The sequence below is a fragment of the Cibotium barometz genome, chromosome 55, assembly GCF_041138505.1.
Source record: "Cibotium barometz isolate CiBa-2024 chromosome 55, ASM4113850v1, whole genome shotgun sequence".
In the NCBI taxonomy this organism is placed as follows: Eukaryota; Viridiplantae; Streptophyta; class Polypodiopsida; order Cyatheales; family Cibotiaceae; genus Cibotium; species Cibotium barometz.
This window is the reverse complement of record NC_141100.1, coordinates 31,818,231-31,835,029: the sequence shown is the minus strand read 5'-3', so window position 1 is coordinate 31,835,029 and position 16,799 is coordinate 31,818,231. Positions and strand designations below refer to the sequence as shown.

Genomic DNA, 16,799 nt, shown 5'->3' with positions numbered 1-16,799 from the left:
CATGGAGTGACAGTCCCATGGGTAAGACGCAATTCTGCTCATACACAGGTGGCAACAACAAACAGGCTCCCTTCCATATGGGACAATATTGGTCACACACGAGTGGCACGAAACTGGTTCCCGTCCATGTGACACAAGATGACTGACCCTTTCACATGGGACACTGGCCTGGCCACATGTGAACATGGTACAAATCTGGCCGCTCTATGGAGTGACAATCCCATAGAAGTGTCTCCAGAAATGGAGATGGACCAAATGGTGACAGTCACCAACCTGATGCTCTGATGATTGCTAGGTGGATAACTGTTGTTGGGACTTAGGGATAGACTATACCTACTTGGGCTTACCGCTATTCAGCATCAGTTCCTGATTCTGAGCGAGGGTCGGTGCCCGTGCATAAGTTTGAGGCTCAAAATTCCTAATTGGGTACCTAATGTTAGTGTCTAAACCTCGAATGAACTGCTTAAGCTTATCTCCTTTCGATATGCCCAACTGTTGAGCCATTGTAATTGACCTTGTTGGAATAGGTCAAAACAGGGGAACCACCCTGAGTGAGCGTGCAAAACTCGTCCTCAAGATTGGTCATGTACTATGGTGGAAGAAAACGGGATTTGAGGTCAGCCACAAATGTAGTCTAATGAAATTGGAATTGACATGTGATGGGGTTTGTGTGAAGTTGTGACCAATGCTGCCACCAAGTAACGGCTTCCCCAATGAGTTGGGGTGCTGCCACATGGACTTTGTCCTGTGGATCTATAATTTTAGCTAAAGGAAAATGTGCTTCAAATTTATGAATAAATTGAGTAACAACAGCATGATCACAATTACTATCATACTTAACTAAAATTTGGAGAGGTTCATATGATGGTGGTGGTAGAGGACAAGGTATTCGGCACCGAATGCGAGAGGGATGCCAGAATCTGTGCCATCGTTTGTTGATGCTGGATTTGCATAGCCTCCTAGTCGACTCTTTGCTAAAACTCTCGATCGGCGATTTGTCGACGGCGCTAGTCTTCCTCATATTAGCATGTGGCTTCCTTATCTTATTGTTCCTCCGCACGTCTCTGTTCTTTTTCTTCTGCTACTTTTCTTTTGCTTCGTCACGTCTTTCTTCGTCTTTTCTTTTTGCTTCTTCACATCTATCTTTCTCATTTCTTCTTTGTTCCTTCATAGTGAACAGGATCTATGCCACATCTCAGATGCCTTCTTTGGGCTTCCTTTTTTCTGCGGCAAGCTGCTGTCAAAATACGCAGCGGAGATGATGACCACATCTAGGAACATAAGAGCAAAACGCAATGCAGAAAATAACAGCACAAGAGATAGAGAGATAGAGGCGTGTAACTCTACTCTATATACACAAAAGAATCCCGGAATGATACAAATGTGACAAGGGGACTGAGGGCCATTTTATATGGCCCCCTAACAGCAGTCGGCCTGCTGTAGGACAGCCGACAAGACCACAAACCCCACGACTTGCTGAAATGCACAGTCGGCCAGCAGCATGGTGTCTCGTCTGGGGGGTTGTGGACCTGAAGCAACGCAAACAGCCAGCAGCAGCATGTCAGATGCAGTCGACCAGCTTCAGAGGTCCACCTTCCACCACCGGGCTGCCACCCAAGCGACAGAAAAATAGGAAAAAATGGGGAAAAATACGGGGAGTGAGGAAAAATAATAAGACACCTACAAAGGGCGGACACACCCACAACAGAGGCCATGGTGTATATATATAGACAGGAGATGACTTCTAACACCCCCTCTCAGCTCCTGGCTATGAAACCAACCACAGGGAGCTGGGGTGCCACCTGAGCAAATCCTGAGATAGCGACTTCGTGAAGAGGTCCACCGTACTGTCCTCCGTCGAACAGAACTCTAGAAAGATGTCATCAGCAACGATCTGTTCACGAACAAAGTACCTCTAGATGGCCATGGGTTCCTCCAGTGGAAGCCCAATCCTGCAATGCAACCTCTGCAACCTCACCACCTCACGAGCAGCATCACAAGCAGCCCGGTACTCTGCCTCTGTCGAGACGACAAGGCAAAGGATGACTGCCTCTTACTGCTCCATAAAACTGCTCCTGGGCCTGAAGTAGATCCCCTCGTGTCTGGATCTCCTCCCCAAACTGAGTCACTCCCAACCGTGGAGTCGGACTCCAACCATCAATCCCCCTCCTGTGTAAAAGAGTCCATGATCCTTCGCATGCCGCAAAAACCACAAGATACGCAATCATGCCTCCCAAAGAGTCATCTGCAACCATGAGCTCAACTGCCTCATCAGGAAGCTCCCGTCCAATCTGGTGTCCATCAACCAGATCAATGAACCATTCTGCTTCTGAGTCAAAGAGGCATCACACTACTCACAAGGATCAAAACCTGTTACGGTGCAAAGCCAAGTCCTGGAAACCTGCTGAAGACCATGCAAGGCCTTCTGAAACCTGTAAACCACCCCCTCTGAGTCCGGAACCACAAAGCTTGGAGAAACCACCTCCTTCTGCAAGTAATCAACTACCACTTGCCTGGCTTTCCGAGAGGTCCCCGTGGAAAGAACATCCTCATCTATAGGAGTTTCTTTGTCCCGAATACTACGAGACATCAGAGCATAAGTTACCTGTTTAGTTTCCTCTGACTGACGAACACAAGAACCACCAACATCAGTACTGGAAATTCCTGCCAACTACTGCCATCAACTGGCAAGCTATCCACCATCTGGTCCCGGAAAGCCTGCACCTGTAGCATATCCACACTTAAGTGGCCATTACTAGACTACCACTCATCACAAAACTGAGGACCTGGGAGAGAGAGTGCTGAAAGTTTGTAAACTCCATTCTCCACTCCGCCTTCCCAAACCACTTGGCCTGTTGCTTTGTCCCGGAGAGCAACAAAATGCCCATCAAACTCCACCCGTACGCCAGTCTTGCAAACCTGATGCACTGACAATAGATGAAAACCAAGTGACGCAACATACAACACCTGGGAGGAATGCTTCCCCCTCTGCCATCGGGAATTATCTCCAACCTGCCCTCACTGTGAACTGGGATAGTAGATGTATCCCCAGTAAGAATGTGACCAGAATACTTGCAGAGATCCTGTAAATCTGAACGGGAAGGAGTCGTGTGCCTGGAAGCACCACTATCTAGAATCCACTCCCGAGTATCCGTTGTTGCGGAGAATCCTCCAACCTCCTCCCTGCCTGAAGAAAATGAAACATCGGTGTCCATCACCTCCACGTGCACAAAAGCCAAAGTTTTCATGATTGCTGCTGAGGAATCTTCACCCTTCTCGGTCTTCCGCTTGGGACACTGCCTCCAATAGTGGCCTTTCTCGCCACAATCATTACAGGTCCTCTCTGCCTTTAGTTTCTCGCGGTCAGTAACGGACTTCTTCTCAGAAGACTTCTCCGATGAAGCCTTCCCTTTGCCCGTGTTACGGCCTTTCGACTGTTGGCCAGTTAAGGCCTCCGAACCTCCACCCTAGGGAGGGTTCGTGAATCGTTCCTCCTGGTCCAAGACCATGGACACAAGCTCCTCCCACGTGATGGTGCTGAGCCTGCCACTGGTAATCAAAGACGAGTAAAATGCTGAGTACTGAGAGGGCAAGTGTGACAGCAACGTTATGGCCATGTCCTCTGACGATATCTCCTTCCCAGCCTGAAGAACTTCCTGCTGAAAAGCATGCAGCTTGTTAATATGCTCCCGCATCGTCGACGACTTTGCTGGGCTCATAACCCGCATCTGTACTTCCAAGGAAATCCTTTTCATGGGCGATACCCGGTTGTAAAGAGAAGCCAAATGCTGCCATATACCTCTGGCCAGCGTCATATGCTTTACATGATTGATTACCTGCGGTGTGTAGTTGAGAAAGATAAACGAACGCACCCTGGCGTTGACACGATCCCACATCTGTGCATGTGCCTCCCGGTCCCTTCGGATCGACGGTAACTCCCCTTCCTCTACTTCCGGCCATGGAACCCCAACAACGACAAAATCAGCGAGGTCGTAAGACTCCAGAACAGATTCCATCATAACCTTCCATATGCCGTAGTTGTTCCCATCGAACTGACGGTCCACCGGGAACGTGGGGAGTGTAGGGATCTTCACATGTCTCTCGGCCATCTCTAACAGATCTGCCATTGCGGGGATGTACTCTGAAAAAGGGTGCGTGGGTGGGAACAAAGAAGAACTAACACCTGCAAGTGGCTATCCAGCAAATCAGCCCGCCGTCCTCTTGCTTCTCCTCTTCCCAAACAGTCCCGAACAGTCCACCAATCAGCAACACAACAGCCCCCCTCTTGCTCACACAAATCCCAAGAACTATCTAGAGCCTAGGCTCTGATACCATGTCAAAATACGCAGCGAAGATGATGACCAGATCTGGGAACATAAGAGCAAAACGCAATGCAGAAAATAACAGCACAAGAGATAGAGAGATAGAGGAGTGTAACTCTGCTCTATATACACAAAAGAATCCCGGAATGATACAAATGTGACAAGGGGGCTGGGGGCCATTTTATATGGCCCCCCAACAGCAGTCGGCCTGCTGTAGGGCGGCCGACAGGACCACAAACCCCACGACTTGCTGAAATGCACAGTCGGCCAGCAGCATGGTGTCGGCCAGCTCATCTGGGGGGTCGTGGACATGAGGCAACGCAAACAGCCAGCAGCAACATGTCAGATGCAGTCGGCCAGCTTCAGAGGTCCACATTCCACCACGGGGCTGCCACCCAAGCCACAGAAAAATAGGAAAAAATACGGGGAGTGAGGAAAAATGATAAGACACCTACAAAGGGCGGGCACACCCACAACAGAGGCCCTGGTGTATATATATAGACAGGAGATGACTTCTAACAGCTGCATCTTCGGAGAATTTATTTGCTCCATCATTATTCTCAGGAGCACTTCTGTGATTGGCGGAAGGGTACTTTCTATTGGTGTGTCGCGTTGGAAGCTTTGTGCCTCCCTTACTTCTTGTTGGCTTTCTTGATGTGATTTCTCTCCCAACATGGTGGAGGCTTGGGTGTTTTTTCGGAACCGTAGTATTACCGTCCACCGGATGCTCTCACTTTTTTAGGTAGCCGAGTTGGGTCACCAACCTAATGCTCTGATACCAATGTTACATGCATTGAGGTTGATCGTGGTAACGCACAACAGGGCCTTCTTTATACCTTTATGCGGTGAGATTCTTTAGCATCCAATTCAAAGATTAGAGAGAGAAGAGAATGAGAGAGTGAAGTAGACGACACCCTACTAGGTCCCAAATACCAACTGAAAGCCCCTCCCCCCCGCAAGGAGTATTTGCTTATATTATTCTTTGGAGAATGTTGTACAATGCTTGAGAAACAAGCGATATGAATGCCCAACGCAAGGACAAGGAAGACCGTATGTCGGCGGAGTATCCACCAATCCAAGGCTCTACTAAAGACTCTTTGGGCCATTAATACAAGTCCCGATAGTTGTAGGACTGCACATATGCTGGTTGAATGCTAAAGAGGTTCTTCCTTGTTAGCCTAGAGAGAATAAGATGCTGAACTACTGTACACTTTGCTGAATTACTGAATGAATGAATGGGAATGATGTGCTTGGCTTTTATATGCCTTCCTGCCAGTTACATGTTGGACAAAAATTGCCAAAATAGTTAAATGCTACATTAACTGCTGGGCCTTTTCTATGTTTGCCCACTCTCCTAAGTGTCTGGCCTCGGTTTTGACGTGTGAACCTCCAATCTTATTATCACACACATGCTTGTTTATTGAATAAACCAAATATTAAGAGTGATACAACCTGGCAACATCCCACAAACCGTGTCAAAGACACTTTCACACGCACAACCTAGTGGCAAGTAGTTCAAAGCATCCTCGACGCCACTAGATGACATTTACACATAACAGGTAGGCAAACCAAACAAATCATGCCATGAACTTTACACACATACTTTCAGTTAGCAATGCAAACCAAGTATTTGACAATCTCCCATTCTCATTGCTCGTATTTACAACTCTGGGTCCGGGCACTAACTACTCAGAGATCCAACCAGCCTCCACCTATGTGCTAGCAAAAACACAGGGGCTCCGTAGGGATTAACAACTAACAATGTTGGTGATAGCCCATTCCTCACAATGAGCTTGGAGTACCCATCTTGGCACTTCAAGACCCCATTGTGGCTTCTTCCCCACACTTTCCCCCCAAACACTACGCGGACAGGTTGAGAGGGAGTCCCCCTCTTATTTTGCTTTTACACCTCGTTCGAGGGTTGTACATATTGAGAGCTGGTTTGTGGTCCGGATATGGGGATGTTCTTTCTTTTATGACTAATGCATGATATTTTCTTCTCTTTTTTCTTTTTTCTTTTTTCTTTTTTTTTTTGTTTTTTTTAGTTTTGGAGGTGGGGGGGGGCTTTACCCTTGAGTTCACTAACGTCTAGAGCTAAACTTAAAGCATAAAAAAAACATGATTAACCTTTGCTCCACTTTCAAACACATCTAACTAAAGGCTCAACTTGCTCTCTTCCTGCTCTTCTTCCACTGTCAACTTCATTGGAGCTGATGCCATAAGAATCAGTGCAAAACTCTCCTCATTCTCCACTAACGTGAACTTGGAGAATGAAATTTGATATGCTCGAACTAATGAAATCTGATATGCCTAAACTATTGGTGTTGCCACCAATTGTGGAGTCTACTCAATCCGAAAACTAATACTTGCACTTATGATGACTCTGTGGAAACTGACAACAATGCCTCTTCTTGGTCTTCAGACTTCCACCAATCCAAACTTATGGCCAATGTCCTTGAAGATTATATACAACTTCAGGTCTTTCACAAGGGAACATAATTCACCTTTTCTCCACTTTGAATCTCGTACAGCTTAAGTCTCAACATGCTCTTCCAGCTCTTCTTACTAAAATGAACTCAAAGAATGAAATTTGAGGAACCTGAACCATTGGTGTTGCCCATAGTCACAAGAAACATTTCAACGTTTTTTTCTTTTCGAGGTGTTTGGGGTTTTGTTTCGAAACGATTCGTCCACAAATAAAAATATCGACATGTTTCAAAAAAATCAAATTATTAATTATTTTTTAAAATGATTAGAGCAATTAGAGACCATTATATACAATGCACATTGAATATAGATGACCAAAAAAAACATGACGATTCACGAATTTAGAAGCTTGAAAGTTCGAAACTTTAAACCATAAACTTCAAATCTAGATTCCATATGTAAAGTGTCCCAACTTCAAACTTCATATTACTTCAAAAATCAAACATATTACTTCAAAGATCATTGGGATTTCAGCGAGGAATTTGGAAACAAGGAAAAATTTAAAGTGGGGAGACCCAAAATTGTTGAAGAATTTGGAGAGACGAGAACCAGGAGATAGGAGATGGAGCTTTAAAGGAAGGAGAATGGGAGGAGAAGGAGAAGGGAAGGAGAAGAGAAGGGAAGGGAAGGAGAAGGAGAAGGTGAAGAGAAGGGAAGGAGAAAGAGAAGAGAAGCAAAGGAGAAGAGGGAAGGCCAAGGCCCAAGGGGAGCCAACAATATAAACAATTCGTAAACAGCCCGAAAATAGGCACAGCAAAACACGATAGAAATGGGCAAGAAATATTCTATTAAAAAAACTTCAAAAAATCAAACGGATTCTTTGAGAGGTTTCAATGGTTTTTTTGAGGACAAAACACGTTTCTTTTTTTTTGTTTCTATGGTGTTGCCACCAATTGTAGGGTTTGCTCGATCTCAAAAGCCGATTCTTGCACTTACGTTGTTTGCACAAATTGACGACAGCACCTCTTCTTGGTCTTCTACCAATCCAAAATCCTAGATAAATTTAGGTCCTTGAAGCTATGCGTCTTGGGAGATAGCTTCTAGTCAAACTGCTACTGCTGGGGAAACTTCCTCCTGCTAAGTTTCAACCACGATGTGCTTTTTTTCAACTATGTTTGATTGTGCCAACACTAGCTGCATTGCCTTGACTTGGTCTCTAGTAAAACGCAAGCCAGTTCTCCCATACCTTCAAGTACGTCTTCTTCTTTTAGTTCGTATCGAGCTTCACGTACTTTGACCTTCCAAAGGTATTCTTCCCAAGAAGCCTCTCTAGCTTCTTGTAATTCTTAATCTTGGCAGTACTACCACTCTTGGATCACGTCTTCTCGCCCGCCAGTACAATTCAATTATTCACTCCATGAAGAAAAACGTTGACTAGCCTAGACTCTAAAAATGTTGACCGGACTAGCCTAAATGTTGACTAGCCTACCTTGACCTAGACTCTAAATGCATGCACTACTCCTACATTCAAGACATAACTCATGCATCTGCTGCAAATTTTATGCTAACGCAATGGAGTTGATTCACACTGGCTTGTGTGGACCTCAGCAGACACCATCATTGGGAGGATCTCTCTATTTCATGCTGCTTGTTGATGACTGTACCAGATTCACGTGGGTCTACTTTCTTTCACAGAAGGACCAAGCTTTTGCACGGTTCAAGGATTGGCACGTGATGGTGGAAAAAGAGTGTGGATTGCAAGTAAAGATTCTCAGGGCTGACAAAGGACTCTTAACTCACATGACCTAAAGTTGTCTGCGACAGCTAACGCACATGTTTTGCTAACGCAAACCTATGCAGGTACCAAATTGCATGCAACAACTCTTAACTCACATGACCTGAAGTTGTGTACAACAGCTAACGCACATCAGGCTGCAAAATACCCTAGGTAACCTAGCCCTATGATACCAAAGTTATATGCAGAACGCACGGACATTGCTTTACTATGCTTTGATCTACATGAAGGAAAACCTAATGCTCTAACACCAATGTAGCATGCATTCCAAAAGCATGGCTAGATTAATGCTATTTAAATATTATTAGGTCTTAATCACATAGCTTAACTACTTAATGCTGCAAATACAAAAGAGACTATGCAAGATAGACCTAATCTACTCTATGTATTGTAGAACATGAATAAGTACAATATTGATATGGGATCTAGACTCAGATCCTAACTCCGATCATGCTAGCATCGATCCTACATGTATGAACATGAACAAAAGGTAATTTCTCATTGTAGCTATTCCTGATCTTGGCCCTTTTAAATGCCCTTCTTCCAACCCACCACTCACCTTTGCTGCTCAGCGCAGAAAACATTTCATACAATAAAGGGGTCAAAAAAAAAGCCTGGTATATACAAAAAACTGCAATTTTTGTGCAAACCATGTAAAAAGGTTTAAAAGTAATGAAAAAACAATGAATTAAAGTAAAACACCATACAAGTATCTGATGCAAATCCGATTCTCTTCCAATTCTCCATGACAACATTCCGCAATGATAGCTCTTCTTTTCTTATATGAAGAGAAATGCCTACCTAGGCTTGACCTGACTGCATGCAACACTCATCTACATGCAAGCCCTATGTAGGAAACCCTAACACACATGCACAAAACTGATTTGAATGCAAAAATGCAAACCCTAATTTGGTTGCAAATGCACTTCTTGCAAACTCTAATGCAAAAAATGTTGCCTAGAAGAACCTAGATGCTATAATACCAATGAGGAAGCTATTCTGAATTAACGCTAAACACATGAAGTCAAATGTTACTCCTACTATCAACAAGGGTTGTTTTTGTGCATCGTATGTAATCAACCTAGAGAAGAGAGACGAGAGATGTGAAACCCTAATCTATTGTATGCTATGTATACTATGAAGATCCCATATCTACACTAAGATCTGATCTGGTGTGTTGTACAAACTAGCTACAATGCATACAAAAGGTGCCCTCTACTTGTGCATGCTTTAACGCACATAGGAATTGCTCTGCCCTACTGATTCACAACTTCTTTGGAGATTCACCACCTGCCCTTGCTGCCAAAACATGAAAACGTACAATGAAAATCTTGATCTTGACTAAGATCCAGTTCATGCATGACTATCTACTACTGTGCATACAAAAGGTTCCTAGTTGTCCACGTGTGCATGCTCTATGCACATGAGAACTTCTCTAACCTACTTGTTTAATGTCCTTTTGGATGATATTTTGGGGTCAAAAAAGGGTTGTAGATGAGCAAACGACTTGCCATCGGATTCCTATATAAAGGCACGCCAAGGCTTATTTAAAGGCATCCAGTAGCCAGAGACTGGAAGATCGAAAGCATGGCAGCAAGGGCACGTGGTGGTTCACGAGAGAAGCTGTGAATCTATTCATATTGTGCCCAACTTGTGCCCCATCCATTGGTGCACGCCCACAGCACCTCCAAGCACCTATTGGGATATCAAACTTGCAAATTGGACCACCATACTCGCCCTCGGATCTTGCATAAAAGGCTATTACATGTCGGTAGCATGTCCACGTCACACCTGATTAAGGTGTGCACGACGTGACACCCACAACATAGAGAGCCAACGTGGTTCAAAAAGTGTACTGTATGTTTGAAACGTGTCCCAAAATGAGTACCCGAAATACGTATTGGTACGTTCATGTTTTTAACTTCAAAAAAAGTAAAAAAGATTTTTTTCCCTCGCGGGGGGGGGGGGGGGGGGGGGGGGGGGGGAAGCATTCCATACCATTGGAGCCCACTACCCAAGTGTATGGCTACAGCCATACACTTTGAGCAACACGTTGACCATGCTTGTTGCCAAAACCCCGGCATCCCATACCACGTGAGCCCACTACCCAAGTGTGTGGCTAAAGCCATGCAACTGAAGCCCACCACCCAATGGCTAGAGCCATGGCCAAGACCTCACTTGGGTCTTGATCCTAAAAGAGTCCTACGTATGAGAAAGATGCACTTATGAGCCTATAACTCACTTATATAGGGCTGGGCCACAAGCAAAGCAGGTGAGCACACTTAGAAATTAGTAAGTAAGACCTTTCACACTAACCCATGCCAGAAGTGCCCATAAGTCACTTCATACCTGTAGCGTTCCAGTGTAGGGCACCCTTAAGGTATAAGCCTAGCCTCATATAATATGCCAGCCATGTCATGACCGTTGGGAGTGTGGTCACGACAGCAATGCCAAGGATGATGTACTACAACATCTTCATAAACCAATAATTGTCCTACATCAATTGCATTGCCTACAGCAGGTGGAAAAGAAAATAACACTCACCTCTGCAGTTATAGTATCCCATATGTAGCAATCTGAATTTGAGTATGCCGCAAAGAGAAGGCGACCTGAATATGAGAAGGCTATAGAGTTTGCTTTGGCATTTTGACTGGACAGATAAGATTCTTTGTACAGTTGTAGCTGATGCCCCGTACGTGTGTCGAAAATTCTGCATGTGCTATCATCAGAACCAGTCCCGAATCTCAGGCCATCTGGGAAAAACTGCACAGTATTCACGTCCCCTTCATGGCCCTGATAAGTCTGTACCGCTCTGCTGGCAGTGCGCGTGTCCCATAACCGTGCTGTCCGGTCACATGAACCCGATACAAAAAGGTTGGAATTTTCAGTGCTGATAGACAAACTGAAAGTAAAAACAAACAATAGTCAACGTAAAACTCCATCCACCCACCCTGCACGCACGCACACACAACCAAAACCTCACACTTTTGTCTCCTTCGATACAAGCTAGAATTGCACCAAAGATCTAAACGTCGTCACAGACACACCCACCCGCATGTGAAGGAGGGTTGTGTCTTCACAGACACAACCACCCACATGTGAAAAGGAAGATTGTGGCTTCACAACCCCCACATGTGAAGATCTTACCCGCCTGTCGGGGGATCTCCCGTGCCCACCGTCTAATGGGCAGGGATCCGTCGGTAAAGCCCCAAAGTCTCGAAGGGCTTGAAAGAATTTGTTTCTAGCAAAATTTGACCATCAGATGCACGCACTATATATAGACAGCAAAAGCATTGCAAAAAGTAGAAAACTTTTTGAAACAGATCACCTCACTACATCTTCAATGTGCCCTGATGACGAATCCCCACCAAACACACAGATTTTTCGACAACTTTCGGACTCCCACAATGCACAAGTTCGATCCCCTGAGCTCGTAATAATCTGAGTATCCTGATCGGGTACATACTTGCAGCAAGAAATATAACCTTTATGTCCATCCAGCACCTTGGGATCCGACATGACCTGCTCTTTCTGAGAATTCAACACGTAGACGGAGCAAACACTGTCTAGCCCTCCACAAGCTACTGCATGTCCACTGGGTGAAAACGCACATGTCATTACCCAAGAACAAGCTAGCTTGATTGCATGAGTCTTTTGGCTTGTCACGGCATTCCAAACAATAAGATGACCGTCTTGTGAAGCACTCACAATTCGATCCTTCCCTCGTGACCAGTCCAGTGAGTATATCTGAAACCAGAAAAATTCATTCAAACTTCAGTTGAAGACCTTGGCCCTTCTTACCAACTTATCTAACTTGCTTCTTCTGGTAAGCCATGTATAACAATGCTAGACTCTAAGCTTAGCTCTAGTGGATATGTGAGTGGATGCAAAATGTTTACTTGGATAAAACGCTAAAATTCAATCCCCACATGAGAATATCAAATGATTATCTAACCCTATCAGTCTCTAATGGATAATAGATTACCTCATCTACCAAAGACTCAGGTGATTTTAGGGGTTATTTTGTTTTCCATAAATACCTTCATAAGATTGAAATATATCCATCTGGGGTGTTATCAAGAGAAAAATAGGGCTGGAGCTCCCCCCCTCGCTTGCACACCTGCCTCCATCGTCTTCTCCCTTATCCTCACCTTCTCTTTCGCCCTCCCTCCCTCGCCATTGCCTTCTTCCCCTCCTCCCTTCGGTCTCTGCTTCCCTCCTCCCTCTATCGCGTTGCCGCCCCCTTTCTCCTGTGTGCACCCCTCTGCCACACCCCTTTCTCCTTCGCCTCTTCGTTTTCCTACCGACTCCGTTGCTGTGAGCCCTTCCTCACCCGTCCTCACCTGCTGCTGTCCACCTCTTCTTTTTTTCTCTCTGCTGCTGTCCGCCATCTTCTCCCTCTGCTGCTGCTCGCCGCCTTCTCTCTGCTGCTGTCTGCCATCTTCTTCCTTTTTCCCTTCGCCGGCCGCCCGCATCATTGCCTCCGCCTGGGAGGAGTTGTACTCCACCATGAGAGGACGAGCCCTGGCACCTACCGGAGTTTGGATGCATCCATGGGAGCCTCCACTTTTCTAGGTCGGAAAGATGCATGGACCAAACCTCTCCCGTATTGAAAGATTTTATGTGGATGAGTGGGCTTGCAGGAGGGGAGGCACGATTGGCATCATTGCAGGCACCACACTGTCGGACCATGCCCTTGTTCTCCTCCACTAGAGGACCCTTGGAGACCAGAGAAGCAGCAGAGTGTCCGCATCCCAGAGAGGCTGGTCCTAGACACCGAAATTGGCACGCAGATCGAGGAGATTATGGGAGCTCTCGCCTTCAGACAAGGATCAGCTACAGCGGATCTAGATTTGGGTCTTGGAGAGATCGGCTCACTCCAACAGAGGACAGCCCAGGATAGTCTTATCGCATTTCGGGAGCAGGAGAGAGCCTTCACAGAAGCCTATCCTCTCTTCAGCGACTTCAGGAGCAGACCCCAGATAGCCTGTGGTTGGAATACCAGATACGCTCGATAGAAGAGAGGAGGGTGGAGTTCAAGTATCATGCCTGTACTTCTTTTTGGACCTAAGCAGTAGACAGGGTCACGCGGAATTTTATCAAGCTGACAAGCCCGCATCACCATAGAGACATGATCTGCAGACTGAGGGGATCCAATCAGTACCATTGAGTCAGATCCCCCCCCAGGTGTATGCCATTGCCACAGATTTCTACTGAGGGCTTCTCTTGGCCGGTCCCCTCACCCCCAGATTCAAGCAGCAAGAGAGAGGGTTTGGTGGCACACAGGAGAGGTGGTCTCCCCATGCCTACAGAGTTTTTTGAGTTCCCCTTTCTCAACTGAAGAGCGTAGGGAGGCTCTTTGAGCCCCGTCTCGCAGCAAGTGCCCCGGAGTGGACGGCCTTCCGGTTTCCCTCTTCCTTCGTCACTCGGACCTTGTGGAGGATGGTTTTCAGGCTGCCTTCAATGAGATCATGATCATTGGCCTCATGCCAAGAGGGGCTTTTGGAGGGGCTCATTCACATGATTCCCAAGGAGGGTGGTGACCATTTAGCGGTACAACAGTGGCGCCCCACACCCTCCTTGGCAGTGCTTACAAAATGCTCACCAAAGCCATCCGCTGCCGCCTTCAGCCCCACCTCCCCAACTTCATTCATCACACCCAAACAGGGTTCATCCAGGATAACATCTTCACTTTTTGAGAGCCAAGGCACGCCTCCGCCAGGAGGATATGGCAGTGGTACTCCTGGACTTTGAGAAATCCTACGACTTGGCACCATGCCTCGGGTGGGATTCCCAGCAGCTGGATCCAAGGAGTCTCCACGCTTAATTCCACCTCCCACAGCCAGGTCCTCATTCGGGGGTCCACAAGGGCCAGATTCCTGATTTCCAGATCAGTCCGCAGGGCTGTCCGCTCCACCCTTCCTCTTCCTCTTTGTTGCAAAGGCCATGAGCAGTTTTTTTCCCACCCAGGGGACCAGACTACAAGGTCTTTGCCTCCCCATCAAATCTCAGGAGGAGCTGCTAGCCTCCGAGTTTGTAGATGACACTACCGCCTACCTGTCAGGAGAGGAAGGGAACCAGCAGAGGTTTGCGCCAACCATTGATGACTTTTGCTTAGCCTCAGGGGCTCAGATCAACTCGCACAAGAAGTGTAGTTTCACGGTTGGCCCCTCACCCAAGCTTGGCGATCAATTGAGTCTTTTCGGTGGATCTCCCGTGGCACCCCGATCAGATATTTGGGTTGTCAGGTCGGGATCGATATTTCACCCGAGTAACATCTTCTTCTGAACGTTCGGGAGAAGCTTCTTTATTGGAGCACTGACGGGCTATCCCTCGTCGGCCGCGTGGTTGTGGCCAACCAAGTACTCCTAGCCACCATGTGATACATTGCTTCTTGTTGGGCATTCTCTAGAGCATGCCTTGGGCAGTTGCAGAGGTTGATCCGGAATTTTCTGTGGGCTGGGACCGACAGCAGTCGGCCGGCACATGGGCCAAGGTTGCCTGGAGGGTGTTCATCCAACCTCGTCACCTGTGGTGGGCTGGACATCATTGACCCAGCTATTTAGAGCAGAGCCTAGCTGGGTAAGCTGGTCATTCATGGCCTCGAGCCAAGTGGAGAGCCTTGGAAGGTCTTTCTTCTCTCACAGATCTCATCTCGCACCCCCTCTCAATGGCCCCTGGACACCTAGTGTGCGGTGGTCCGTGGATCTTCACAGAAGCCCATTTTCACGGTCTCAACTTCTCCTTCGAGGATGGCTTTGCAGCCACTTTGATCCGGGCTTGGGGTCATCTCAAGCCGGCAGTCATTCAGCTACCTTTGACTTTAGATGACGAGAGACTTTGTCAGCCCTTGATTTGGAACCCCCTCTTCAAGATGCCCAATGGTCATCCCCTGGGCGCTCGCTCTCACATTGCCTAGGAACCCCTCTCCTATCGAGGTGCAAGATTCATCACAATGGGATACTGATGGCAATGAACACTATACACTATAGTCCACAAATCACTCAAAGAGACAATACCCCACAATATGTCTATTAGTGTGATTGATGAAGAAAATCAAAAATATACAGAAAGATCAGGCTCCCAGTGTGCAAAGGTAAGGCAAGACCATGACTCTTTTGCTTATAAAACTAGTTGGGCCTATGTTGTTAGAAGTCATCTCCTGTCTATACATATACACCAGGGCCTCTGTTGTGGGTGTGCCCGCCCTTATTAGGTGTTTTCTCATTTTTCCCCACTCTCCATATTTTTTCACATTTTTCCTATTTTTTCCTTGGCTTGGGTGGTTGCCCTGTGATGGCAGGAGGACCCATATGCTGGCCAACTGCTCCTTCAGGTCCCCGACCTCTCATGGATGCTGGCCGACTGTGCACAGCTGGCTGACTCGTGGATTTGGCTGGTCGTGGAGATTCAGGTCCAGTCGGCTGCCTTTTCTACAGGCCGACTGCATGTTTGGGGCCATATAAAATGGCCCCATTGCCCCATGCCATTGTGTCTTATTCTTCGGGATCTTCTTGTGTATATAGAGCAAAGTTACACGCCTCTCTCTCTCCTTCTCTTGTGCTGTCTATTTTCTGCACTGTACTGCTCGTGTTCTCAGATTTGGTTATGATCTCCGCTGCATATTCTGACATGTATCAGAGCCCTAGGCTCTTGATAGATCTTGGGAATTTTGTGAGCAAGAGGGGGACTGTTGTGTTGCTGATTGGTGGACTGTTCTGGACTGTTCGGGAAGAGGAGAAGCAAGAGGAAGGCGGGCTGATTTGCTGGACAGCCACTTGCAGGTGTAAGTTTTTTTCCCCACCCACCCACCCTTTTCAGTTACATCCCCGCAATGGCAGATTTACTTGAGATGGCTGAGAAGCATGTGAAGATGCCTACACTCCCCACGTTCCCAGTAGACCATCAATTAGACGGGACCAATTACAGCATATGGAAGGTTATGATGGAATCTGTTTTGGGTTCCACGGCCGGAGGTAGAGGAAGGGGAGTTACCGTCGATTCATAAGGACCGGGAGGCACAGGCACAGGCACAGTTGTGGGATCGTGTCAATGCCAGGGTCCGTTCATTCATCTTCCTCAACTGCACACCACAAGTAATCAATCATATAAAGCATATGACGCCGGCCAGAGGTATATGGTAGCATTTGGCTTCTCTTTATAACAGGGTATCGCCCATGAAGAGGATTTCCTTGGAAGTACAGATGCAAGTTATGAACCCTGCAAAGTCATCGACGATGCGGGAGCACATTAAC

At 46.7% G+C, this 16,799-nt stretch overlaps 1 protein-coding gene across 2 annotated transcripts in view; it reads right to left on the bottom strand.

Moving 5' to 3' along the window:
• LOC147607619 (guanine nucleotide-binding protein subunit beta-like) overlaps nucleotides 1-16,799 on the bottom strand; it is a 61,250-nt gene that overhangs the window by 29,474 nt on the left and 14,977 nt on the right. For both annotated transcript variants that reach the window (XM_086790468.1, XM_086790469.1), the window contains exons 3-4: nucleotides 11,873-12,291; nucleotides 11,089-11,446 (exon numbers count right to left, since the gene is read on the bottom strand). In XM_086790468.1, the coding sequence (XP_086646594.1) occupies nucleotides 11,089-11,446; nucleotides 11,873-12,291 (777 nt within the window). The remainder of the gene's footprint in view (nucleotides 1-11,088; nucleotides 11,447-11,872; nucleotides 12,292-16,799) is intronic.